At 36.2% G+C, this 26888-nt stretch overlaps 1 protein-coding gene across 4 annotated transcripts in view; it reads left to right on the forward strand.

Annotated features, from left to right (window-relative positions):
- Positions 1-26888, forward strand: part of DYNC2H1 (dynein cytoplasmic 2 heavy chain 1) — a 393951-nt gene that overhangs the window by 33429 nt on the left and 333634 nt on the right. For 3 of the 4 annotated variants that reach the window (XM_027563956.1, XM_027563957.1, XM_027563958.1), the window contains exons 14-28: positions 1150-1302; positions 1890-1988; positions 3017-3156; positions 3239-3467; positions 4635-4762; positions 8918-9033; positions 11991-12118; positions 16617-16766; positions 17480-17685; positions 21252-21407; positions 21497-21611; positions 22167-22337; positions 23276-23658; positions 25727-25859; positions 25959-26076. In XM_027563956.1, coding sequence (XP_027419757.1) covers positions 1150-1302; positions 1890-1988; positions 3017-3156; positions 3239-3467; positions 4635-4762; positions 8918-9033; positions 11991-12118; positions 16617-16766; positions 17480-17685; positions 21252-21407; positions 21497-21611; positions 22167-22337; positions 23276-23658; positions 25727-25859; positions 25959-26076 — 2425 coding nt within the window. Of the gene's footprint in view, positions 1-798; positions 1055-1149; positions 1303-1889; positions 1989-3016; positions 3157-3238; positions 3468-4634; positions 4763-8917; positions 9034-11990; positions 12119-16616; positions 16767-17479; positions 17686-21251; positions 21408-21496; positions 21612-22166; positions 22338-23275; positions 23659-25726; positions 25860-25958; positions 26077-26888 lie in introns of those variants that run through there. The other variant, XM_027563959.1, reaches the window with a different exon arrangement.

The raw sequence follows: 26888 nt of genomic DNA on the forward strand, positions 1-26888 counted from the left end.
CCCCAGTCCACGTCCTCCCTTCTCCACCGCTCAGGGTTTTCCCAGAGCGCGGCTTTGAGTGTCCTGCTTCATGCATCGAACTTGAAAGTGTCGTTCCACTTCCTCTTGTCCCTCAGGGTTTCAGCTAAGAAATCTGCTGCTATTTTCATTCCTTTCTAAGTGACTCTTCCTCTCTGACACAGTGAAGTATAGCTGGAGGACAGGGTGAGTGTATATATTAAATTTCTGCTTGTGTCTGCAGATGCCATCCTGACAAAAGTGGAGCACTGCCTCACACTGCTTCCTTTTTAGCTGGGTGCAGTGGAAGTCTAGTGTCCCCTTTTGCCCCACTGACGACTTCCCACCAAAGCAGGATGCCAGTTGGCGGTGTCTTATTGCCTCCATGAAGAGGATCCGCCCTGCTCCCCGCTGAGCTCTGGGACCTGGTGGGAGGATGCGGAGGGCTGGTGCACATGCTCTGTTGCAGGCTGGTGAAGGTGGCTGCCCCGCCTCTGTCAGGCGCCACTGACCTAGCAGGGGATGGAGGAGAAGCGCCTCTTCTGGTCCCCTGAAACTGCAGAAGTGGCTGGGTTTCTACTCTGTTGGGTTGGAGTAGGGGGTGTGTGTGTGTGCTTAGTCGCTCAGTTGTGTCTGACTCTTTGGGACCCCATGGATTGTAGCCCACCAGGAGTAGGGTGTATATCATAAAAAGGTTTTTTTTTTCATTCAGCCACTGTTTTCCTGGTCCTGTGGCTAGAGGGAACAGGCTTCTTCTGGAGCCTTTTTCTGTCTGCCTCTGGGGGTGGTTCCAGGTTGTAGACTTCTCCAGCATCCTGTCTGGGATATATGGGACACACTAAGGAAATCCTGGTGTGTTGTCCTTAATTCCCGATGTTTCTAGGCTGTCCACCTCCTTATTTCTATCTTTTAGTCTTCCTGTGCTTGTTTGGTGTGTTATGTCTGGGTTTTTTAGCTGTAAGAGGGACAACTTGGAAGGAACGGAGCTGCTCAATCCTGCCCAGAATGCCTTATCGTTTATAAAATGGAAAAACTACTGTGTGCTCTTTTATTGCAGGTTAGTGTTAAGGACAGTTGTACTAATGACGTAGAATATTGAATCTTTTCAAAAAAAAGAACTATATTTGAACACTGTCATTTGTTGTACCTTAGAATTCAAAAGCAGGAAGTGGGGGAAAGTCACACATTACTTGGGATAATCCTAAAGAATTAGAAGGCTACATCCAAAAACTCCAAAATGCTGCTGAACGACTTGCCACTGAAAATAGGAAACTGAGAAAGTGGCACACTACATTTTGTGAAAAGGTATATTTTATTTATAAAATTTAATAAGCTATGAATAGTATTATTTAAAAAGTAATTTGGATATACTTTTAAATAACTTCTTATTTGGGAATAATTTGAGACTTAAAGTTGCAAATAAAGAGTTCACAGTTGTCCTTCACCCAACTTCCCCTATTGTCAACAACTTATGTAACCATAGTATGTTTATCAAAACTAGGAAATAAACTGTTTCGAATTTTAAAACTTTTTCATTGAAGTCCTTTTTCTTTTCAAGGGTCCAATCCCAGATCCCACCTTGTATTTACATTTTAAGGTTCCATAGTTTCTTCTCCCTGAGTCTTATCTTGTGTTTCATGACCTTGATACTTTTGATGAGTACTGATCAATTATTTTGTCTGTTGACTTGATTCTATATGATGCCTTCTCATTTTTAGATTGAGATTATATGGTTTTAATAGGAATACCACAAAAGTGATATTTTGCCTTTCTCAGTACATTGATCAGATATTGATATGTGTTATTATAGGTTGAGTTAATTTTGATCACTTGGGTAAGGTGGTGCCTGTCAAGTTTTTCTATTGAAATTTTTGTGTTCTAATTTTTTACAGGTGGTAGTTCTTATGAACATTGATTTGCTTCGGCAGCAACAGCGGTGGAAAGATGGATTACAAGAATTGAGAACTGGCTTAGCAAGTGTAGAGGCTCAGGTAAAGTGTGTTTTACTTTATGTCTACACTCTGAAATATGAAATTTTCAGAATTTGAATATATGAATTGATGAAAAGTTCATAAAGGTTATCTGTAAATCTTTGCTAATGAATTGCTCATAAATTTAGAATTTAACTGAATTATGTATAAAGACCATAAATTAGCAGCACATTTACAAGTAAAAGTACAAGTTTTGTTTGTCTTACGGAATGCCAAATCCCTCAATTTAGACTCTGTAAACAGTTTTTCTGACTTCGTGCTTAAATATCTATCATTCATTAGTTTTCTTTTAAAAGGTGATGTCTGTTGTGACAAAGTTAAGTGTAGGCAGAAGTCAAATTACTGAAATAACTCTGTTTCAGAATTGTTTTTTGTTATATTTCAGTAAAATGTCATTTCCACATATATTTTGATATTAGATGATCTGTGTAAAAGTAGTTAACACAGAATCTACCTTGAGATGTTAGTGGTATATGAGGTAGGTGTTTTAAACATTTACATATATTTTTCGGTTCAAACTTTAAAAAATAAATAAAAATTTAAGTATTAGAATTTATATGTTTATGGTTATATGGAAGCAGAAAAAGTATGTAAAGTATTCTGAGCATTCTCATATTTTAAAGTTACCATGTTTTTAATGTGCAATGGATTATTTAGGGAGTGGGAAGGGAATAGAAGAGTTATATTTGATGGGAATTTTGAAAAAGGGCTAAGAAATTTTAAGATATGGTTTCTGTTATTACTGTTGTTTTTATAGGATCATAAAATAAAGTCCACACATAAAATTCATTTACTAGTAACTTGATTTTTAAAATTTTGCTGGTCTTTTGTATATTATTTATGAGCACAAAGATTAGAGATTTTCATATTTGACTTTAGATATACAAGTAGCAATTAATATATGTTTAAGATATTTAAGATGAGGGATTTTTTGCTTATAATTTTACCAAATGTTATATAAAAGCATTAAATGAAAACCCATTCTACCACCTAATTATTAAATAAAAAATATGACTATAATTTACTAGGGGTTTCAAGCAAGTGACATGCATGCGTGGAAACAGCACTGGAATCATCAAGTGTACAAAGCTCTGGAGCATCAGTATCAGATGGGCTTAGAAGCACTTAATGAGAATCTGCCAGAAATAAATATAGATTTAATATACAAGTAAGGTTTTTAAAACCCAATTTAGTTTTCAGTATATAATTTTTCAGTAATTTATATTTTAAGGTTATTTATTTGCTTTCAGACAAGGACGGTTGCAATTCAAGCCTCCTTTTGAAGAAATTCGAGCTAAATATTATAGAGAAATGAAGAGATTCATCAGCATTCCTAATCAGTTTAAGGGAGTGGGTGAAGCAGGAGATGAATCTATTTTTTCTATTATGATTGATAGAAATGCAAGTGGATTTCTGACTATTTTCAGCAAAGCAGAAGATCTGTTTAGGAGATTGTCAGCTGTTTTACATCAGCATAAGGTATGGGACATGAAATTGTCCTATTATAATATTCATCTGATTGAATTAGTATTAAATGTACAACTCAGTAGTTGATATTGTGTGGCATAAAATAAAAATGTGCAAACCAGAGGGCCAAAGTTGAGGATTCTGTTAAAATCTAGATTTATGCTACAAATTTGACTATTTGAAGATTGAGAAACTACTTTTTCTTTCTTTTCTTCTTTTGAATCAACTTGGAATTTGATATGACTCTCTTGTGTCATTTTTAGTTCCTTTCAGGAAAATATATAGAAACATTTATCCTTTTCTTCATTCTTTGGATTGAGAATATGCCATGGAGGGAAGCCTTCTACATTAATGAAATTGACATGATTTAATTTCTTACTTTTGTGTAGATAAATGTGAAAGTGAAAGTTGCTCAGTATGTTCGACTCTTTGCAAACTATACAGTCCATGGAGTTCTCCAGGCCTGAATACTGGAGTGGGTAGCCGTTCCCTTCTCCAGGGGATCTTCCCAACCCAGAAATCGAACCCAGGTCTCCCACATTGCAGGCGGATTCTTTAACTGAGCTGCTGAGGAGGCCCAAGAATACTGGAGTGGGTAGCCTATCCCTTCTCCAGCGGATCTTCCCAACCCAGGAATCAAACTGGGTCTCCTGCATTGCATGCAGATTCTTTACGAACTGAGCTATGGGTGCATCATACTAACTCTTCAGAAATAAACTCTAATTTATATTTATTATATTTATTAGTTCATTTTATTGATCCTGAGGAGTGACTGAGAATTCAGTAAATTTCTTAACTGCCACTGCAGTGCTTCTGCATTTTGTTTTTCTAGAATTAATTGAATCTGGACAATGTCAGATTTGTAACCTATAGTAGCTCTTGGCTTGGTAGAAGTGGTTTTGCCTTTGTATACATCAAACTTGAGAATGTAAAGAAAAGTTTTTTTGCAATCTCTTCAAAAAAGTTTTATGATTACTGCATTTTTATATATATATATATATTTTCCCTGTTCATTTTTTAGGCTTTATGGTAATGATTATATGTACATAACTTAAGTTGAAATTTACCTGAAACTTCTCTTTTGCCTCTTTTTATTGTTCTTGATATTTGGACTCTAATCTTTTAAATCTTCATTTATTAGCTCTAATTTTTAAAATAATATGTTTTTCATTTAAATAGGAGTGGATTGTAATTGGGCAAGTTGATATGGAAGCTCTAGTGGAAAAGCATCTTTCTACGGTACATGATTGGGAGAAAAATTTTAAAGCACTGAAAATAAAAGGAAAAGAAGTAGAACGGCTTCCAAGGTATAATACAGAAGTTAAAGAAGTTAAAGTAATATTTAACATAGTAGCAGTTTTTACCAAGGGTATAGATGGGTACTCTTCACTTAGTGGTACTGAAGACAAGTTATTGTCTTACCTTCTCCAGAGCTCAGCTATAATGCTTGAGATTCATCTGAGTAGAGCACTGCTGAGACTAAGAGAACCTCTTCTAGAGGTTCTGCTGGCTGAGACCTAGTTGGATAGAATAGACTGGGGAGGAGGCTTCTCTCAGATCTAACGTTTGATGTGCCCGGGCACAGTCTAAGAACTGTGAGAAGCTACTGGAGGGAGCATACCAGGGGATATTTGACCTTAATTTTGTATGGCTCTGGCTTTCAGAATGCCCCGGGAAGCACACAAAACAGTGCTGCATCTAGGTAGTGCCCTAAATGCGGAGAAAACCCTCTGAGGGGCATTTCATAACCCAGAATATCCTCCTTACTCTCTGAAATTCATATCAGTGGGACCACTCAATGCAATGAGCTCTAGGAAAGAAGGGCCTTGTTGAGTTGTACATATATTACCTATAAAGGGTAATAACAGATCAGATCAGATCAGTCGCTCAGTCGTGTCTGACTCTTTGCGACCCCATGAATCGCAGCACGCCAGGCCTCCCTGTCCATCACCAACCCCCGGAGTTCACTCAGACTCACGTCCATCAAGTCAGCAATGCCATCCAGCCATCTCATCCTCTGTCGTCCCCTTCTCCTTCTGCCCCCAATCCCTCCCAGCATCAGGGTCTTTTCCAATGAGTCAACTCTTCGCATGAGGTGGCCATTTGTTTATTCTTTCAATAAATATTTGCTGATCATTTCCAGTATGTGAAACCTTGTCCTATGAAAGTAGAAAGATGACAGTGTTCCTGAGATGAAATAGTTTGCTCTCCAGTAGTACAATAAGACAAGTGTATTTGATGATAAAGTCAAGTACATGGAGAGGTTGAGAGAGTGGGCTCTGGAGTTAGATGGTTCTTACTAGCTGCATGACTTTGACAATTACTTAGACCCTGTTAACCTCAGTTTCCTCAACTTTAAAATAGTTACAGCTATATCATTTATTTCAGTGTTTTGAAGATTAAGTGAGTAATTTGCATATAAATTAGAAGGTAAATTGTCAGTGTTAGTTGTTATTAATTGTTACTATTAATACTACATGAAAAGTGAAAGAAAGTTAGTCGCTTAGTCGTGCCCTACTCTTTGAGACCCCATGGACTGTAGCCCACCAGACTCCTCTGTCCATGGAGATTCTCCAGGCAAGAATACTGGAGTGGGTTGCCATGTCCTCCTCCAGGGGATCTTCCCAACCCAGGGATCAAACCCAGGTCTTCCACATTGCAGGCGGATTCTTTACCAGCTAAACTACCAGGGAAACCCAGTTTGATTAGAGTTAATTTTTTGCTAGGGACTAGAAGAAATATTTCTGGAAAGTAGTAGATAAAGAACAGATTTGGGAGAGTCTTAAATTGTAAAACAGGTGATTTGGATTTTATTTATGTTAGAGCGATTAGTTGTTGAAGCTTTCTAAAGAGAAGTGTGTCAGTACCAAAGCTATACATTAGGAATGTTAGTCTGGTAATAAAGAGTCGTATGGTGGAATCAAGAGGTCCTGGAGGAAGCGAGGTTGGCCTGTCTTCATCCTGAAGACTAGGACTAATTAATTGAATTTAGTTGTTGGTATTCCAAATAAGGAGGAGGAAATATTCTGAGGTGTTAAGAGGTCTTCCCGGAGGAGGGAACGGCTACTCACTCCACTATTCTGGCTTGGAGAATTCCCTGGACTGTATAGTCCATGGGGTCACAGAGTCGGACACGACTGAGCGACTCTCACAAGAGGTCTTTCTTTTATTTCACAGTGTGGTCTTAGTTGCAGCATGCAGGATCTTCATAGAAGCATAGAATCTTAGTTACTCTGCCATCTGTGGCATCTTAGTTCCTGGACCGGGGATTGAACGCACGTCTCTTCATTGCAAGGCAGATTCCTAACCTCTGTGAAGCCCCAAGATTCTTAACCACCAGGGATGCCCCAAGATGTCTTATTTTCGAAGGCAGATAAAGGATGAGGAATAGAGAAGAGGCAAATGATTTGAAGGCTTGAGTTTGGATGACTGGGATAATGATAGTGTCATTGATGTTAGTTTGAAGTAAGGAAAAGATAATGCCATTGTGATGTTTCTCTTCTCTGTGGATACTCTTTTTGAGCACTTTCTTGCCCATCTAGTATGACTATGCTGTCTGTCACCTGACTGTTCAAGATCGCTACTACTGTTTGTTCCTTTCTATAGACAGCTCTCCTGTTTATCCATCCCTGCCAAAGCTAAACAAAACAAAAAGGATGCCTGTCCTCCGTGCCATATTTCATCTTTTCTCTTTCTTGCTGGTAAATTAACATGTATTCATCTAAGTGAGTGGACACATACATAAACGCACAAATATTTATATTATGGGTATTTTGGGAAATATGCTATAAGATTAGATAAGCCATATTCTAATGATGTATTTCAGATATGCTAGTAAGGATATACTTTTTGGGTAAGCTATCTATGTTTATCCCATTCTATCTATGGCTAAATGAGACCTTATTTGCATGTTATTAATATTTTCAATTGAAAAGGTGAACATTAGTCTTGTCCACAAGATTCAGTGAGTACTACTCTGGTATAATCATATTACTTTATGTGTTAATTCATTACTAAAAATCTGGTATAATTTTTTCAGGTTTACCAAGATTTTCATATATCAAATATTAGAAATACTTGAAATATTAGAATATTAGAAATTTTGAAATTTTATGTTAGAATTTCAAAAATCATATAACTTCATGTATTAATATAAGACAAATTGCCTCTTGTGTGTTGGCATTTAAACCTCTCCAGTTAATGGGTGACTGAAATAAATAAGTAAAACTTTGTAAGAGAAAATTGTACTTTTATAATGAAATTGTATTTAACACTTATAACTTGCTTTCTAAGAATATCACCTGGTTCTATGTTTTAAAAAGGGCCTTTCTAAATAACTTTTTCCTCAGTCTCCAGATATTTTTAAACTTTATGTAATTTAAGATAAATACGAGGTTTTACTTAGATGAATGAGTCTGGTTCAATTTCTAATAATATTTGTCAGTGTTATAATTTGCATCCAGAGTACCATGCAAAGAATTAGTGTTCTTAAAAATACATGCATTTTTCTGATTATTAAAATAGTAATTTGTTTTATAAATTTTTTAAAATATAAAAAACACAATGACAGTTACTGTTAGTGTTTGATGTTTTAGACATATTCATACATCTGCTTACAAAATTTGGATCATACTATAACCTGTTATTTTTATTTAACACTAATCATTAGTATTTTGCTATGTTATTACCTGGTCCTCAAAAATATAATTTTAAATTATATGGATATATAATAACTTATTTAGCCATTCCTGTATTTAGTTTATTTCTAATTTTTGACTGTATTTAATACCTTGACAAGATAGCTGTAGGTAAATCTTGGAGTCTGAAAATCTTAGGATAAATTCAAAAAATTGAGTTACTAAGATAAAAGAATATACCTGTTTTAAAACTATTTGTTAAATATTGCTAAATTTCCCTTTGCAAAAATTGTATGATTTTATACTCTGACCAACAGTACTGAGAGTTTTCTGCCCATATGATTGAACATCTGAATTAATAATTTATTCAATTTTTGTGAATTAGGTCTAAAATGGTTTTATTGCTTTAGTGTATTCATAATCTATCTTCACTTTCTCTGTTTGTTTTATTTCTCCTATCGTTGTTTGTGCTTTGAGTCCAGGATAATAATTTATTTTATAAATCTTTAAATAAGTACGTTACATACTGTGACAAGTAAAACATTTAAAAATTTGAATATATTCATGTTGATACTTTAGTATTTTATAATGTGCTACTTTTTAAAATATGATACATTGGATTATTAAAAACTGTAGTATTATAACAGAACCATTGTTAAATGAAAAGCTATTATGTATGAGTATGTGTAAGGCATTTTTGTTAAAATCTAAACGTGCTTAAGGATCACAATGATAATTTTGGGTGTATTACACAAGATCATAATGACACTCTTTTCCTCCACTTAGCCTTTTTCATGTCAAAATATGTCCTTTGGCATTTTTCAGTGCTGTCAAGGTAGATTGCTTAAATATTAATTGTAACCCTGTGAAGACTGTGATTGATGATTTCATCCAGAAGTTATTTGACGTGCTTGTTCTTTCTTTGAAGAAGTCCATCCAGGGTAAATACACTTGTTAATTGTTTTTAGTTATGAATATGAGTCTCAGTGATGATTAAAATAAAAAGCAATCTAGAGAATTGTATGAAATAAAAATCAGCTTAAGATGATAATTTTAGTAAAGTAGGAAACTCCATGAGGTCTAAAAATTGAAGACTTTTTTCTGTTATTTGCAGTGTGAGCTAGTATCAGTTTGTTGCATATTTCACTGAGAAAGGGGGTAATTCTAGTATAATGTATTTGTCCTTACCTTTTCGAAGGACTCCAGGCATGCCTCAGAAATATTGCAGGTTTATTTCCAGACCACCGCAGTAAAGGGATTATTGTGACAGAGTCAGGTGAACTTTTTTGGTTTTCCAGTGCATGTATAAGTTATGTTTACATGTACTGCAGTCTCTTAACTGTGCAGTAAGCATTGTGTGCAAATAAACAATATACATGCGTTAGCTGAACAATGCTTCATTGCTAAAAATGCTAGCCATCAGGTGAGTCTTCAGTGTGTCATGATGTTTTTGCTGTTGGAGAGTCTTCCCTTGATGTTGATGGCTGTTGACTGATCAGGGTAGCGTTACTGAAGGTCGAAGTGGCCATGGCAGTTTCTTAAAGTAAGAACAGTCAAGTGTGCTGCGTTGATTGACTCTTCCCTCCATGCACAGTGCCTCTGTAGCTTTCAGTGCTGTTGGATGGTATTTTCCCACTGTAGTACTTCTTTCAGAATTGATGTCAGTCTCCTCAAACCCTCCGCTGCTTCACTGACTGAGTTATGTAATATTCTAAGTCCTTTGTTGTCATTTCAGCAATCTTCGTAGCATCTTCAGCAGGACCAAAGTCTCAAAATTACAAGTGACCACTTCTCTGCTCATCCATTAGAAGCAACTCCTCATTTGTGAAAGTTTTATCATGAGACTGCAGCAATTCATTCACATCTTTAGGTTTCACCTCTAGTTATAGGTGTCTTGCTATTTTTTAAACCACATCTTTAGTTACTTCTGCCACTTAAGGCTTGAAGCTCTAAGAATCATCCAGGAGGATTGCAATCAGCTTCTTCCAAACTCCTTGTAACACTGAGGTTTTGACTTCCTCCCATGAATCATGAATGTTTTAAATGGCATCTAGAATGGTGAATCCTTTTCAGAAGATTTTCAATTTACTTATCTCAGACCCATCAGAGGAATCAGTATCTGTGGCAGCTGTAGCCTTATGAAATGTATTTCTTAAATAATAAGACTTGAATGTTCAAATTACTTACTGATCCATGGACTGCAGAATGGATGTTGTGTCAGCAGGCATGAAAACAACATGAATCTTGTTGTACATCTCCATCAGAGCTTGTGGGTGACCAGGTGCATTGTCAGTGAGCTGGTGGATTCTGAAAAGAATCTTTTTTTTCTGAGTAGTAAGTCTTAGCAATGGGATTAAAATATTCAGTAAATTATGTTGTAAACAGATGTGCTGTTGTCAGGCTTTGTGTGTGTGTGTGTGTTTTTTTTGCATCAGCCTTTGTTGTTCTATTTCAAGAGCACAGGCAGAATAGATTCAACTTAATTCTGAAGGGTAGTAGGAGTTTTGGAATGGTAAACGAGCATTGGTGTCTACTTATCTGCATTAGCCTCTAACAAGAGAGTCAGCCTGTCTTTTGAATACAGGCATTGACTTCTCCTCTCTAGCTATGAAAGTCCTTGATGATGTCTTCTAATCGAAGGCTGCTTCATCTGCCTTCAAAGTCTGCTGTTCAGTGGAGCAGGCTTCATTAACTATCTTAGCTAGATTATCTGGGTACCTTGCTGCAGCTCCTCCATCAGTACTTACTGCTTCATCTTGCACTTTTCATGTTACGGAGATGGCTTCTTTCTTTAATCTCATGAAGCAACCTGTGTTGGCTTAAGCTTTTCCTCTGCAGCTCCCTCGCCTCTCAGCCTTTATAGAGCTGAAGGGGGGTGGGCCGCACTGTGAATCAGGCTTTGGCATAAGGGGCTGATGGCTGGTTTCGTCTTCTGCCCGCACTAGCGCTTTCTTTGGATCAACAATAATGTTGTTTCACGTTGTTATCATTTGTGTAGTCACTGGAGTAGTACATTTAATTTCCCTTAAGATCTTTTCCTTGGCTAACTGTTTGGTGCAAGAGGCCTAGTTTTTGGCCTATCTCATCGTTAGATATACCTTCCTCACTAAACTTAATCATTTCTAGCTTTTGATTTAAAGTGAGCGATGTGTCACTCTTTAATTTGAACACTTAAGAGGCCATTAATTGACCCAATTTTAATATTTTTGTGTCTGAGGGAATTAGAGAGGTGGAACAGTCTGAATATATACAACACTTATCAATTAAGTTTGCTGTCTTATGTGAGTGTGGTTCATGGTACTCTAAAACAATTAATAGTAACATCAAAGATCACTGATTAAAGATCACCATAGCAAATGTAACAATATGAAAAAGTTTGAAATATTGGGAGAATTACCAATATGTGACACAGAGACTTGAAGCAAGCAAATGCTGTTGGAAAAATGGCACTGATAAACTTGCTCCATGCAGGGTGGCCACAGACCTTCAATTCATAAAAAATGCAATATTTACAAAGCACAATAAAATGAGGAATGCCTGTACTATTTTCCAAAATATCAGTGTTTCTTTTTTCATTTAAACTGAAATATGTTCTAGCATATTATTTAAAAGACTGAAAAAGTTGCCAACTTATAGTAAAACTTACTAAGAGTGAGTAAATACATTTTCACTTTCTTCTAAAAATTTTTAAATGTTATATAAAGCAATTACAATTTCATGAGAAGAAAATTTTTGCTTATTCTATACTTTGAATTTTTCTTTATGAAAGCAAATGACAACTTAGGACTTACTGTATTTCATATAGTGATTACTTCTAACATTACATGGTTTAGAAATTATGTAATTGCATTTTTTTGATGATAATAACATTTCTTATATTTCAATGTTTCCTTTTCAGCTCATTTACATGAAATTGACACATTCGTTACCGAGGCTATGGAAGTCTTAACAATTATGCCCCAGTCTGTGGAAGAGATAGGTAATGCAAATTTACAATATAGTAAGCTACAAGAACGGAAGCCAGAGGTAAGAATCACAAAGTAATTTATTATTTTTTTAACTGTACTGGAATGATTAAATCATGTAATATTATGTGACTGCAAATATCATATAATTATAATATTATAAGGAAGTCTATAAAATTAGTCTGCTTATGATTGGACTCAATGTTTGTTGTTGTAATGAAACAGTAACCACAATATATATTGTTTTTGGAAGTATTTGTGACCTTTTATGATGTGGCTTATTAGAATAAGACTAAACTTAAATAGTTCATGCTGTTACTTCCAAGGTTGTACTTTTATGATGCTTAAATATGAAGTTAGTGCTGAACTAGGAGTACACACACACACACACACACACACACACACACACACATGATGGAAGAGCTCATAATTAGAGACAAAGATAAAAAGGTGGTTAAAGATTCATAAAAACTGTATCCAGAAGGCTAGAACGTAGAATAAACAAGCCACAATTTGTAGAACATGTTATAGGTGATCTTAGTTATGTTTGGAGGAAAGAGGAGAAATAATTCAAAATAGATACAAACTTTTATGTATTCTTCTTACAGGATAGGTTGAAAATTACAAGATAGATTAGAGGTGAAAGAAATAATATACCTTCATGGTAGAATGAATTATAAACTTTTATATGGTAGGCTTAAAGGTATAAAGAGGGTTTAAAGGCAAATAAAATAGTGTACTTGTCTTGTAGAAGGAAGTAACTAAAGAAAGAATAGCATTATGAACTGTGGCAGTTAGCTAAATCATGGAGGCATTTATTTGACAAATACTTACTATAGACTGAAGGCAGGAGAAGGGGACGACAGAGGATGAGATGGTTGGATGGCATCACCGGTTCAATGGACATGAGTCTGAGCAAGCTCTGGGAGTTGGCGATGAACAGGGAGGCCTGGCGTGCTGCAGTCCATGGGGTCGCCAAGAGTCGGACAGACTACAGATCTCCTGATATATTGCAGGCATTGTGCTAGGCACTGCGATTGCAAGTATGGTTGCTCTGTGTTACTGAAATCTGCATTCATGTGTAAGTGTGTGTTGTGTGTGCATGTGAGAGAGATAGAGACGGAGAGGAAGAAAGGAACATGAGGAGCTAGATTAGTAAGAGGATGAGCGTGCCCAGCTGCGCGATGTTTCTCAGGGTGGTGATCCTGGAGACCGTATCAGACAGATGACGTCTGTTTGCACTGGGACCTGCAGGGTAAGGAGGCAACCATTCCGAGATTTAGAGGGCAGATGGAACAGTGGATACACAGTTAATATTAAGGTAGAGGACCTTGATATACTTAAGGATACACTGTTAATCTTAAGGTAGAGGACCTTGACATACTTAAGGAAGTGAGATAGGTATAAATATTGTCAAGAAACTTAGTTATCAAGAAAGCCATATTATTCAAGGAAAAAGTGGCTTGAGTGAAATTGGAGAGGTAGGCAAGAGCCAGATTAGGAAGGGACTTTCAGACAATCCTAGGGAGTTCAAGTTCTTTTCTGAGAGTAGTAGAAAAATTTTAGAGGGATTTAAGTAATGAGAAGATAAATGTGGATTGCATTTTGAAGTGATTACTCTGGCTGCTTTGTGGAGAATGGATTGGAGGGAGACAATAGTAGCAGAGAGTTAGTAGGATGTTCCAGTTTGTGTACAAAGGATTATCTAAGCTTGTACCATGGAATAGCAGAGGAGATGGAGAGAACCAGAGAAAGTGATGATGCATTTTAGAGTTAGAACCAAGGTCTTCTGATGCGTTAGAAGTAAATAGGGGATTAGAGGAAAAGAAAGAAACATGTCTCTTAGGTTTTTCGCTTTAGCAGCTAGGAATCTAATGGTACCATTTACTGAGATGAGGATGACTAGAGAGGAGTTGTTTGGGGATTGAAGGTAGCAGGGATTGACATGCCATGTAGAATGAGGAATTTGGAATTTAGAGTAAAGGTGAAGATTAGAGATACACATTTGGAAATCATTTTAACATTCATGATGTTTAAAGCCATAGAATTGAACTAGCTCTTGCGATTGACAAACTGTAGAGGGTATAGAATCAGGTTTGAGCATTTCAAAATTTAGAGTTCAAGTATAGATGGAGGCAGCAAAGGAGATTGATAATGACGTGGAATGAAAGACATGAAGCATATCATCACAAAAACTAAGGGAAATAGATGTATGTTGGGAACTACATGTGAGGCAGGGTGTGGCACGAGACCGAATAAAGAGCTAGGCAGAATCCAGGTCATGCGAGCCACACGATTCTGTGGACACTGAGGAGTCACTGCCGGGTTTTCAGCGGCAAGATGTTACAGAATTGTGTTTTGGTATGTACCCCTGTTGGTGTGTGGATAAGTATCTTTGCATCAGATAGACTTGGAAACTGGCTTACAGGTGGCACTAATGGTAAAGAACCCTCCTGAAATGCAGGAGGGTATGGGTTTGATCCCTGGATCAGGAACATCCCCGGGAGTATGAAGTGGCAACCCCCTCCAGTATTCTTGCCTGGAGAATCCCATGGACAGAGCAACCTGGCAGGCTACAGTCCATGGGGTCGCAAAGAGCTGGACACGACTGAAGCAACTTAGCTCGCTTGCATACACGATACAAACTTGGAAACTTGTAATGTCTTCACAGGCTTAAGTTCTTTTCACACTGGAAATGAGAATCCTACTCTGTTTTCTCTTTACCAACTGATAGCTCAGTTGGTGAAGAATCTGCCTGCAATGCAGGAGACTCCGGTTCAGTTCCTGGGTTGGGAAGATCCCCTGGAGGAGGGAAAGGCTGCCTACTCCAGTATTCTGGCCTGGAGAATTCCATGGACTGTAGAGTCCATGGGGTCCCAAAGAGTCAGATGCAACTTTCACTTTCTGTCTTCTCTCTCACTGACGTTCCTAGTACAACATGGATTCTTGGTTAATTGTTTCTCTGTTTCTCAGGAATTGCAAACTGGCCATTGAGATATATTTGATTTTTTGTTGTTGTTGTCTGTTATGTAAACAATGATTTTTAAATATCTTTCAATGGATTTTACTGCTTTGATGAGTAGCAGAAGTACAGTTATAAATTATAGGACACTATTGTTTTATGGTGCTTTAAAAGATCTAGAAGCAATTTGAGCAGTTTAGCACTTATTGACCTACACCCGGGCTCTTTAAAGGACTGCTCATTATATACAACTCAGGGCATTTCAGGCAGAAGCTAAATATAGGAGCTTGATTCCGATTCTTCAGTTTTTCCTTTCTTTCTCTTTCTTTCATTTTTTTCTTAATATATATATATATTTTATTGAAGTATAGTACTTAACAATGTTTTAGGTACACAGGAAGGTGATTCATTTATATGCATATATTATTTTTCAGATTATTTTCCATTATAGGTTATTACAAGATATTGACTGTAGGTCCCTGTGCTATACAGTAAACCTTTGTTGCTTGTTGCAACAAAAATTGGAAAACATAAACTAAATGAAATGGTAGCATTGAATATGAAATAGAAAAAGTGAAACAAACTAGATAAAAATAAAAGATCACCATATAGTCCAGTTGTTTTTGAACATGACTGCTCAATAGAAACATATCTGGAACTTTGGAGAAAAAAAGCAATACTTGAACATTTGCATTTTTCAAAAAATTTCAAGATAATTCTGATATGCATCTGGATTGTAAAAAGTGATTACAGATTTTTCTATTAAATGGTAGTTTTGGTGATATTCAGTTCAGTTCAGTTCAATCACTCAGTCATGTCCGACTCTTTGCGACCCCATGAATTGCAGCAGGCCAGGCCTCCCTGTCCATCACCATCTCCCGGAGTTCACTCAAACTCACGTCCACTGAGTCGGTGATGCCATCCAGCCATCTCATCCTCTGTCGTCCGCTTCTCCTCCTGCCCCCAATCCCTCCCAGCATCAGAGTCTTTTCCAATGAGTCAACTCTTCGCATGAGGTGGCCAAAGTACTGGAGTTTCAGCTGTAGCATCATTCATTCCAAAGAACACCCAGGGCTGATCTCCTTTAGAATGGACTGGTTGGATCTCCTTGCAGTCCAAGGGACTCTCAAGAGTCTTCTAGAATTCTATAATTTTTCTGTTTGTTGACCAATCATGATACAATGATATTAAGTGGGTAATTGCTACATAATCACAATAGTGAAAGATGTTTCTCAGATTTCACAATCAATAGCCAGACAAAAAAGATAATTGCAAACCATAAAAGTCTCCAGCATTTTCTTTGAGTGGAACCTGTATAATAATGTTACTTTGAACAGGTATAGTATTGTCTTCCTATAATCATGATTTAATTTAGTTTCATATTACCACTTTTATTATCCTTTTTAATTGATGTTTGAGTGCTTGAGTTTGCATGTAATAATATATATTAGAAACTTTATATCTAGAAATTTAACAAATTATATAAAAGCAAAAATCCTGATTTAAAAAGCAAATCATAAAACAATTTTAAATAAATGGAATCTTAATAAATTTGATAAAGTATGTTGTTTTTCACATACTGTTTTTTAACTTTTAGATTTTGCCCTTATTTCAAGAGGCTGAAGATAAAAACAGACTTTTACGGACTGTGGCAGGTGGAGGTTTAGAAACAATTAGTAATCTGAAAGCTAAGTGGGATAAATTTGAGTTGATGATGGAAAGTCACCAACTTATGATTAAAGACCAGGTAAGAAGCTTTCTTTGTTAAAATGAGAACAGTTTTTTCCCTCATTTACAATTTCTTGTCTTTATTTCATTATAGCTCACATTTATAAGAATTTTATATTATTGATGGAATTGATCTCCCTCAGCACTTCTATGTAATAAGATATTTTGTATAAGTGATGATCATGTCACAGAATTTACCTTCATTTATGCCATAGCAAGAATATATGTGACAGTATTATCAGACTTTCTTATGAATGGTTTGTTACCTACTGTGTGAGGTGTCTTATAAGAGTCCAGGCTGGAAGCTGTGCGCATTTATTGTGCTCATATCCTACTGACCAGAACCTAGTGTTCTGGTGGTGAGCTGCATGGGAGACTGGGAGATGCCCTTCTTTATTAAGCAGCTGTATAATCAGGTAGAACAACTGGATGTCACTGAGGAAACTTTTTTTATCGTATTAATTTTGTTGATAGTTATCACAGATGCTGTTAGTCATGTGAATGGTTTTGTAATGTTGATGTTTGCAGTATATCTTTTGTTATTGTAAATTTAGTGTCTAATTTATTTTTGAGTAAATTCATTGCACTTGAAATAAATAATGAATAAGAATCTTTAGAAAAGTTGATATTGATGTTTTTTGACCTTTAAATAGAAAATATTGGAAGTAAAAATGTGAATATAAAGTAGAAATTTACATTGAGTTAAATTATGTATACTCTGTTGACTTATAGATTGAAGTGATGAAAGGAAACGTCAAATCACGTCTTCAGATTTATTATCAAGAACTGGAAAAATTTAAAGCTCGTTGGGACCAACTAAAGCCTGGTGATGATGTTATTGAAACAGGCCAGCTGAGTACTCTTGATCAAAGTGCAAAGTCAATAAAAGAGAAGAAAGTTGAATTTGATGATCTTGAAGTCATAAGAAAAAAGCTGCTGTATGTTTATTCTTTAAAACTGATAGTGCTCATTTTGGAAAAAAAGTTTTATGTTTATATATTAAGCTAATAATGTACCTGTATCTGTTATATTAATGTCTTTTTATAAGCTTCAGCAGTTTAAAAAATACCAGTATTAAGTGCTCATGCTACTGTTTTCTTAGGAGTTGTTGAATTATTATTAGGAAAGAGAAAAGCAAATAAAACCAAGTTTCTGGTTAGGCCTAGAAATAGAAATAATAGAAGTAATAATAGCAAATTAAATAATAATAGAAAATTAAATTTATTTAAAAGTTAAATTAAGGAGTTGGAATATACTTGCTTTATATGATCTCATTGTATTTGAAAATGGAATATATAAAATTAATGGAAAATTACTTTTAGAGCTTCTGGAAAAGTGAAGCTTTTGAAAGCTTTTGAAGCTAGTGAAAAGATGAAACTTAAAAACATTCATTGTTTTATGTTATAATAATAAAATATTAAGTTTAAAAATTGTATTAAATATTGTATATTAATGCATATTCATGGAATCTAGAAAAAGGGTATAGATTATTTTATTTGCAAAGCAGAACTAGAGACACTGATGTAGAGAACAAGGGTGTGGACACCAAGGAGGGAAAGGGTGGAGGTTGGGATGAATTGGAAGATTGGGATTTATATATATATACACTGCTTCTGCTGCTGCTAAGTCGCTTCAGTCGTGTCCGACTCTGTGCGACCCCAGAGACGGCAGCCTACCAGGCTCCCCCATCCCTGGGATTCTCCAGGCAAGAACACTACTGATACTATAAAATATAAAATAGATACCTAATGAGAATGTACTGTCAGTTAGTTCACTTCAGTTGCTCAGTTGTGTCTGACTCTTTGTGACCCCATGGACTGCAGCACGCCAGGCCTCCCTGTCCATCACCAGCTCCCAGAGTTTAATCAGACTCATGTCCATCAAGTCGGTGATGCCATCCAACCATCTCATCCTCTGTTGTCCCCTTCTCCTCCTGCCTTCAATCTTTCCCAGCATTAGAGTCTTTTTCACACGAGTCAGTTCTTCACATTAGGTGGCCAAAGTATTGAAGTTTCAGTTTCAACATCAGTCCTTCCAGTGAATACTCAGGAGTGATCTCCTTCAGAATGGACTGGTTGGATCTCCTTGCAGTCCAAAGGACTCTCAAGAGTCTTCTCCAACACCACAGTTCGAAAGCATCAATTCTTCAGTGCTCAGCTTTCTTTGTGGTCCAACTCTCACATCCATATATGACTACTGGAAAAACCATAGCTTTGACTAGATGGACCTTTGTTGGCGAAGTCGTGTCTCTGCTTTTTAATATGCTGTCTAGGTTGCTCATCTCTGGTGGCTCAGATGGTAAAGCATCTGCCTACAATGTGGGAGACCCAGGTTCAATTCCTGGGTCAGGAAGATCTCCTGGAGAAGGAAATAGCAACCCACTCCAGTACTCTTGCCTGGAAAATCCCATGGACGGAAGAGCCTGGTGGGCTACAGTCCATGGGGTCGCAAAGAGTCCGGACACGACTGAGCTACTTCACTTTCACTTTCACTTCTAGGTTGGTCATAACTTTCCTTTCAAGGAGCAAGCATCTTTTAATTTCATGGCTGCAATCACCATCTGTAGTGATTGACCAAAATGAAGTCTGTCACTGTTTCCACTATTTCTCCATCTGTTTGCCATGAAGTGATGGGATTAGATGTCATGATTTTATTTTTCTGAATGTTGAGTTTTAAGCCAGCTTTTTCACTTTCCTCTTTCACTTTCATCAAGAGGCTCTTTAGTTCTTCACTTTTTGCCGTAAGGGTGGTGTCATGGGGTTAGTGATATATCTTCCTGCAATCTTGATTCCAGCTTGTGCCTCATCCAGCTCAGCATTTCTCATGATGTACTATGCATATAAGTTAAATAAGACAATATACAGCCTTGATGTACCCCTTTCCTGATTTGGAACCAGTCTGTTGTTCCATGTCCAGTTCTAACTGTTGCTTCTTGACCTGCATACAGATTTCTCAGGATGCAGGTCCGGTGGTCTGCTATTCCCATCTCTTGAAGAATTTTCCACAGGTTGTTGTGATCCACACAGTCAAAGGCTTTGGCATAGTCAATAAAGCAGAAGTAGTGTGTTTTTCTGGAACTCTTACTTTTTCGATGATTTGGTGGATGTTGACAATTTGATCTCTGGTTCCTCTGCCTTTTCTAAATTCACCCTGAACATATCAAAGTTCATGGTTCACGTACTGTTGAAGCCTGGCTTGGAGAATTTTCAGCATTACTTTGCTAGCATGTGAGATGAGTGCAATTGTGTGGTAGTTTGAGCATTCTTTGGCATTGCCTTTCTTTGGGATTGGAATGAAAACTGACCCTTTCCAGTCCTGTGGCCACTGCTGAGTTTTCCAACTTTGCTGGCATATTGAGTGCAGCACTTTCACATCATCATCTTTTAGGATTTGAAATAGCTTAAACTGGAATTCCATGACCTCCACTAGCTTTGTTCATAGTGAACCTACAGTACAGCTCAGGAAACTCCACTCAGTGCTCTGTTGTGACCTCAATGGGAAGGAAATCCAATAAAGCAGAGACATATGTATCCATATAGCTGATTTGCTTTGTTGTACAATAAAACTAACATTGTAAAGCAACTATAGTCCAATAAAAATGAATTAAAATATTAAATGTTCATAAAAATTTATATTTTTGGTCTGTTTAGGCAAATGCATCCATATATTAATTGCTTTCATAGATGATTGGAGGCTTTAGTACCATGCTTATTAAGTGACATTACACTAATTAGGTGAGGAATATCTTTCATTCTCTGTTGGCTCAAGCAGTAAAGAATCTGCGTGTCAATACTGGAGGTGCAGGTTCAATCCCTTGGTCAAGAAGATCACCTGGAGGAAGACATGGCATTCTTGCCTGGGAAACACCATGGACAGGGGAGCCTGGTGGGCTGCCTGCCATGGAGTTGCACAAGTTGGACATAACGTAGCAACTAAACAACAACAGTCTTGCATTCTAGAAACTAATTCTTTCAACCAAGAAGAATGTTAATGGATATTCTTTAACCTATTCTCAGATTTATCCACAAATTTGTGTAATTCTTGGAGAAGGCAGTGGCACCCTACTCCAGTACTCTTGCCTGGAAAATCCCATGGACGGAGGAGCCTGGTGGGCTGCAGTCCGTGCGGTCGCTCAGAGTCGGACAGGACTGATCGACTTCATAGAGTCGGACACGACTGAAGCAACTTAGCAGCAGCAGCAGCAAACATTTGTTATATATGATCTACATTATGTATATAAAATATATTGATATATTACCAATTTTACTTTGACTCCTTTGGAAAAAGTGCATATTAATGAATTTAGAGGAGCCCATTGACAAGTAGTTAAAGTAAAATTCTCATGTTAGGTAGACGTAGCCTCCTACTGTCTACCTTCACTGTCAGGTGCATGCACACAAACACATACACGGGGAATGCAGTTAAATTGTTAGTTTAACTTACTGACATTTAACAGTTTTTCTTTTGTAAAAATCTACTGACATTTCACTACTTGTTTCTACAGTGATGATTGCCATCATTTTGGCCTAGAAGAGCCCAACTTCTCTTTGGCATATAGCATCTCTAAGGATATTGAGAGCTGTGCACAAATTTGGGCCCTTTATGAAGAGTTTCAGCAAGGATTTCAAGAAATGGCCAATGAGGACTGGATTACTTTTCGGTTTGATTCATAAATAATATTTACATTCTGATAGTTTTGTAGTATTTTTTGGGATGTAAACTTTAAGATATTTTTCTACTGTTTTACAGGACTAAGACCTATCTGTTTGAGGAATTTTTGATGAATTGGCATGACAGATTAAGAAAGATCGAAGAACATTCAGCAATGACAGTGAAATTACAATCAGAGGTTGACAAATATAAAGTAAGATAGTTTTACTTATGCTGTTGTTTAAAAGTGATGTTTGCAGTGTTGATGTATCTTTTATTATGCAGTGATGTCACCTGGGAAGCCCAGACTGTAATTTTAGTGTATCTATTTTTAATGATTCCATTACACACAAAACATACAAAGTACAGAGTAAACCGGCAAAGTTACTGATATTTCTGCTTCAATGTGAAATAAGTTAAAAGTAAGAAATTTATGGTTAAATTTATTATAAAGTGGAGTATTTGAAACTTAGCAATTAGGATGTGGGCCATTTAGCATATTTAGGATATAGGTCATTTTCTAAATTTATAAAAATAGAAATATTTTAGGTCATGTTTTAAAATATATCAAGTTACAAAGGGAAATTTGCATGTATCCACATCAATGTTTAACAAAAAGTATTATACAATTCTTTTTAATGATTTCAAGATTATTAAGGAAGATAATATAGTTATTAAAATGTTTATACATAATTGTAATAAAATTAAATAGTATTTTGCATTTTGCTAATATATATATACATGCATATCTTTTTTTTTTTTTTAACAGATTGCCATTCCTGTCTTGAAATATGTGAGAGGGGAGCATCTTTCTCCAGATCACTGGCTTGACCTTTTTCGTCTTCTTGGCCTTCCGAGGGGAACTAGTTTAGAGAAATTACTATTTGGTGATCTGCTTAGAGTAGCTGATACCGTTGTTGCCAAAGCTTCAGACCTTAAAGTAAGAATCATTTTTATAAGTATCCCATAGGTCTCACCTTTGTTAACAGGTATTTTTGCTTTATATTTTATTTAAAACAGCAAGTTAAATTTCTTTCTTCCCTTAAAAATAGTGACAGTGTTCCACTATTGCTTTATTCTTCCATTAGTATATCTGAATCTATAGATGGGGCTATAGAAACAATATAGCCTTCCTTGAGAGAGAGGAAAAAATCTGAAATAATATATGTCTTACTTTAAGATAGAAGTCAGCAGACTCTTACAAAGCATTTTACATGAAATACACTTAAGATCATAGGGTATATTATAAATAGAAGCTCAGGGATACAAAAATCCAGAGAACTAAACAAGGAACCAATTTGCTGATCAGTTTTAGCATAGGTCTCAGGTAAAAAGTAAAACTTGCACAATTATGTTGCAAGTAGTAGACTTTCTGTTTCGTGTTCTGCCTGTAAAAGGACTTTTGATGTTAAGTTGTTTTATTTTTCTATCTAATACATCTGTTTTCATCTTTGCTGATTACCCTGGCACGTATGTAGATAATCATAAGATTATAAAGCATGACTTCTATAGGAGGTAACTCTAGATGATTGTTAATCATTTTAGATGTATTGGTACTTACAGTTAAGTTACCAGAAAAACTTCTGAGTTCTGCAAAATTTAAATATTTTTGTGGTTTGGTTTGCAATGGATGTTTAAAATTTTTTTTACAAGTAAAAAGCATACGGCAGAACTTTGTATATATTTTGACTATGTGAACCAGACATCCCTTCATATTTTAGCCAGTAATTCTTTGGATTGCATCTAAAATATATCCACTTTTTTTCTTTTTTGCTTTACAGTGAAAAGTCAAGTAAATATATATCTTCTTATAAAATAGATATAGCTTACCTATTTTGTATGTTGAAATAATAAATATGGATATTTTGTGTTAAATAGGATTTAAATAGTCGGGCACAAGGTGAAGTTACAATCAGAGAAGCTTTACGTGAACTTGATCTGTGGGGAGTTGGAGCAGTATTTACATTGGTTGATTATGAAGACAGCCAAAGTCGAACCATCAAGCTGATTAAAGACTGGAAAGATATAGTAAATCAAGTTGGAGATAATAGATGCCTTCTTCAATCCTTAAAGGATTCTCCTTATTATAAAGGGTTTGAAGATAAAGTGTCGATTTGGGAAAGAAAACTTGCAGATTTAGATGAGTATCTACAGAATTTAAACCACATTCAGAGAAAGTGGGTATATTTGGAACCCATTTTTGGCCATGGAGCATTGCCAAAAGAACAGACACGCTTCAACAGAGTTGATGAAGATTTTAGGTCAGTACTGTACATAAAAAAGAGGACACACATGATGCATTTTTATTCATATTGTGAGGTACTTAATACAAGCTAATTACTTTTACTTGTTAGTATTATCTATGTCTTTAACTTTTTTTTTTCCTTGGTTCCTTTTGAGAAACTATTTTCTCTCATTCAGTCGTTTACTTCTTGAATCATTTTGATGTGGTGTCTATTTTTACCACTTTACCTATGTTAATATTATATGTGTGTGTGTGTGTGTGTGTGTGTGTGTGTAGTCGCTCAGTCATGTCTGACTGTTTGTGACCCCATGGACTGTAGCTCACTAGGCTCCTCTGTCCATGGAATTCTCTAGGGAAGACTACTGGAGTTGGTTGCTATTTCCTTCTCCAGGGGCTCTTCCTGACCCAGGGATCGAACCTGGGTCTCCTGTATTGCAGGCAAATCCTTAACTGTCAACCACAAGAGAAGTCTAATGTGATATAGGTAATATTATTATCTATATAATACTAATATTGGGGATTCTGAAGTGGCTCAGTGGTAAAGAATCCACCTGCCAATGCAAGAAATGCAGGTTTGATCCCTGGGTCAGGAAGATCTCCTGGAGAAGGAGATGGCAACCCACTCCAGTATTCTTGCCTGGAGAATGCTATGGACAGAGGAGCCTGGTGGACTGTGGAACATGGGATCTCAAAAGAGTCAGACACAACTGAGGGACTAAACAACAACAGTATGAATATTATTATAATAATATTACTGTATTATTATAGTAATATTACTAATATACACTTCCTAAAATTGTCAGTTACTTTCCCACTGTAAATCTGATGGACATTTTTTTACTTTATCTCTGACTAGTATCTGATAGAGTTGAGCATTTCTTCTTTCTTAGGAAGTCTATTCCTTTGGCTTCTGTGATCCTGTCCTGTTGGTTTTCTGCCTGACTATCTGGTTCTCCTCCTGGTTCCTAGTCCGCAGCTCTCTCTAAATATTTAGATGCAGACATTGTCCAGGTTTCTGCCTGTAGGTTTTCTCTCTCCATATTCTTTGTTTAATGAGCTGAACTTCTTTCAGAATCAATTCTCATCTAGTTGCTGAGGTCTCCTCAACTTGTTTATTGAGCCTATCTTTCTTTTCTGATCTCCAAATATATTAAATATCCTCAACATGTCAAAATTAAATTCGTAACTTTATTTCAAATCCCTTTCCCACAAGTATTTTCTCTGTCATTTCTTTCCCAATAAATGGTACCACCTAACTGCTCAAAGCAGAAGCATAATGGATATCTTTGACCCCTCTCCCCATTTCCAAGTCCAGTTACCAAGTTTTGTTGATTGTAACATACTTATCTATTTTATTACATCTTTTATATCTCTACTTCTTTGGTTTTATTCTAAAGTATTCTAAACTTTTTAGACTACTGCATAATTTTTTGACTTGTTCTCTTCTTCTCCAATATGTTTTTCACACAGAAACCAGAGTAATCTTAAAAAAAAAAAGTTGCATTACTTGTTTCCTTTATTAAGTAAAACTTTAAAATGGTTTTCTATTGCTCTAAGGATAAAACATATCTGAGGATCTACTCCTATCCCATTTCTCTAACATACTGAGCTCTTTCTCATGATCTTTGCCAGAAACTGCTTCCCTCCTACTCATTGCCTTTTTCTTTATTACTTAAATCTCAGCTTAAATTACTTCCTCAGATAACTCATAGGTTAGGGATTTTCCCATTAACCACTTTAACAAGTTTTTGTACTTTTCTTTCTTAGCATTTATCATAACTTTATTTGAATATTCAGAGAAATTATTTAGTCTCTTTATCTGTCACTGGGCCATTATCTCTATGAGGTAAGGCTTAATATTTGTTTAGTGAGTTGATGAAATAAGAGACTATGCAATAAAGGAGATTAAAAATGGTAATGGGTTATTATTAACTTTAAGGATTGTGTATTAGATTTATAATAATGTATTACTGTTATACTGGTATTACTAGTTTGTTTTAAGCAGACAAAGAAAAGCCTCTATATCCCTTTTTCAGCCAAAGACTATTAAAACAGATGTGAAAGTAAGTTTTTTTCTTCTGCAGATCAATAATGCTTGACATCAAGAAAGATAATAGAGTCACAACATTAACTACTCATGCCGGAATCAGAAACTCTCTATTAACGATACTTGATCAGCTTCAAAGATGTCAGAAATCATTAAATGAATTTTTGGAGGTATTTTTTTTTAAATCCTTGTATAATAAGTTGCAAAGTGCTTTAGTATCTTAGTTATTTGAAAAGATAAGTTTTTTCTTTTTGTTTTTAATTTTTAAGGAAAAACGCTCAGCATTCCCAAGATTTTACTTTATTGGTGATGATGATTTATTAGAAATACTGGGCCAGTCTACTAATCCATCAGTGATTCAGTCTCACCTTAAGAAGCTTTTTGCTGGTAAGATTCAACATTTATTCAGCAGATATTTATTGAGTTTCAGCTATCTTCCAAGCATAATGTTAGGCTCTTAGGCAGACTGTTGAATAAAATGCAGGTCATGTATTCGAAGAACTCAGTTTAGTGGTGGGGCAAACTAGTAAGTTGACAAATTTCTATGATCAACATAAGCAGTGGTGTTATAGCTGTGTCCATGCAACATCTTTGAATCATTTAGTTCAGTTTTGCATATGTCAAGATGACATCTCGAGTGAGATCTGAAGAATATATGTCTTAGTGTTAGACGCTCAATCGTGCCCGACTCTGTGACCCCATAGACTGTAGCCGCCAAGCTCCTCTGTCCATGGAATACTCCAGGCTGGAATACTGGAGTGTGTTGCCATTTCCTTCTCCAAACATAAGTCTTGAAAGTGAAAATGGAAGTCACTCAGTCATGTCCAACTCTTTGCGACCCCATGGACTGTATACAGTACATGGAATTCTCCAGGTCAGAATACTGGATTGGGTAGCGTTTCCCTTCTCCAGGGGATCTCCCCACCTGGGGATCGAACCCAGGTCTCCTGCACTGCAGGCGGATTCTTTACCAGCTGAGCCACAAGGGAAGCCCAATATAAGGTCTGGAAGTGAGGAAGAACGTGTCCCTTCATTACTGAGTTTAAAGGTCTCCTGAGTATCATCCCAGTGGATATACTCAATAGGCAATTATTGTTAGCAGAGGTACCTGGAATGGAGATGTAAAATTGGGAGTCATCTGTGTAGAGATGATAATCGTTTACTAGCTAAGTTGTGTCCGACTCTTGTGACCCCACGGA

The sequence above is a fragment of the Bos indicus x Bos taurus genome, chromosome 15 (assembly GCF_003369695.1).
Source record: "Bos indicus x Bos taurus breed Angus x Brahman F1 hybrid chromosome 15, Bos_hybrid_MaternalHap_v2.0, whole genome shotgun sequence".
NCBI lineage: Eukaryota > Metazoa > Chordata > Mammalia > Artiodactyla > Bovidae > Bos > Bos indicus x Bos taurus.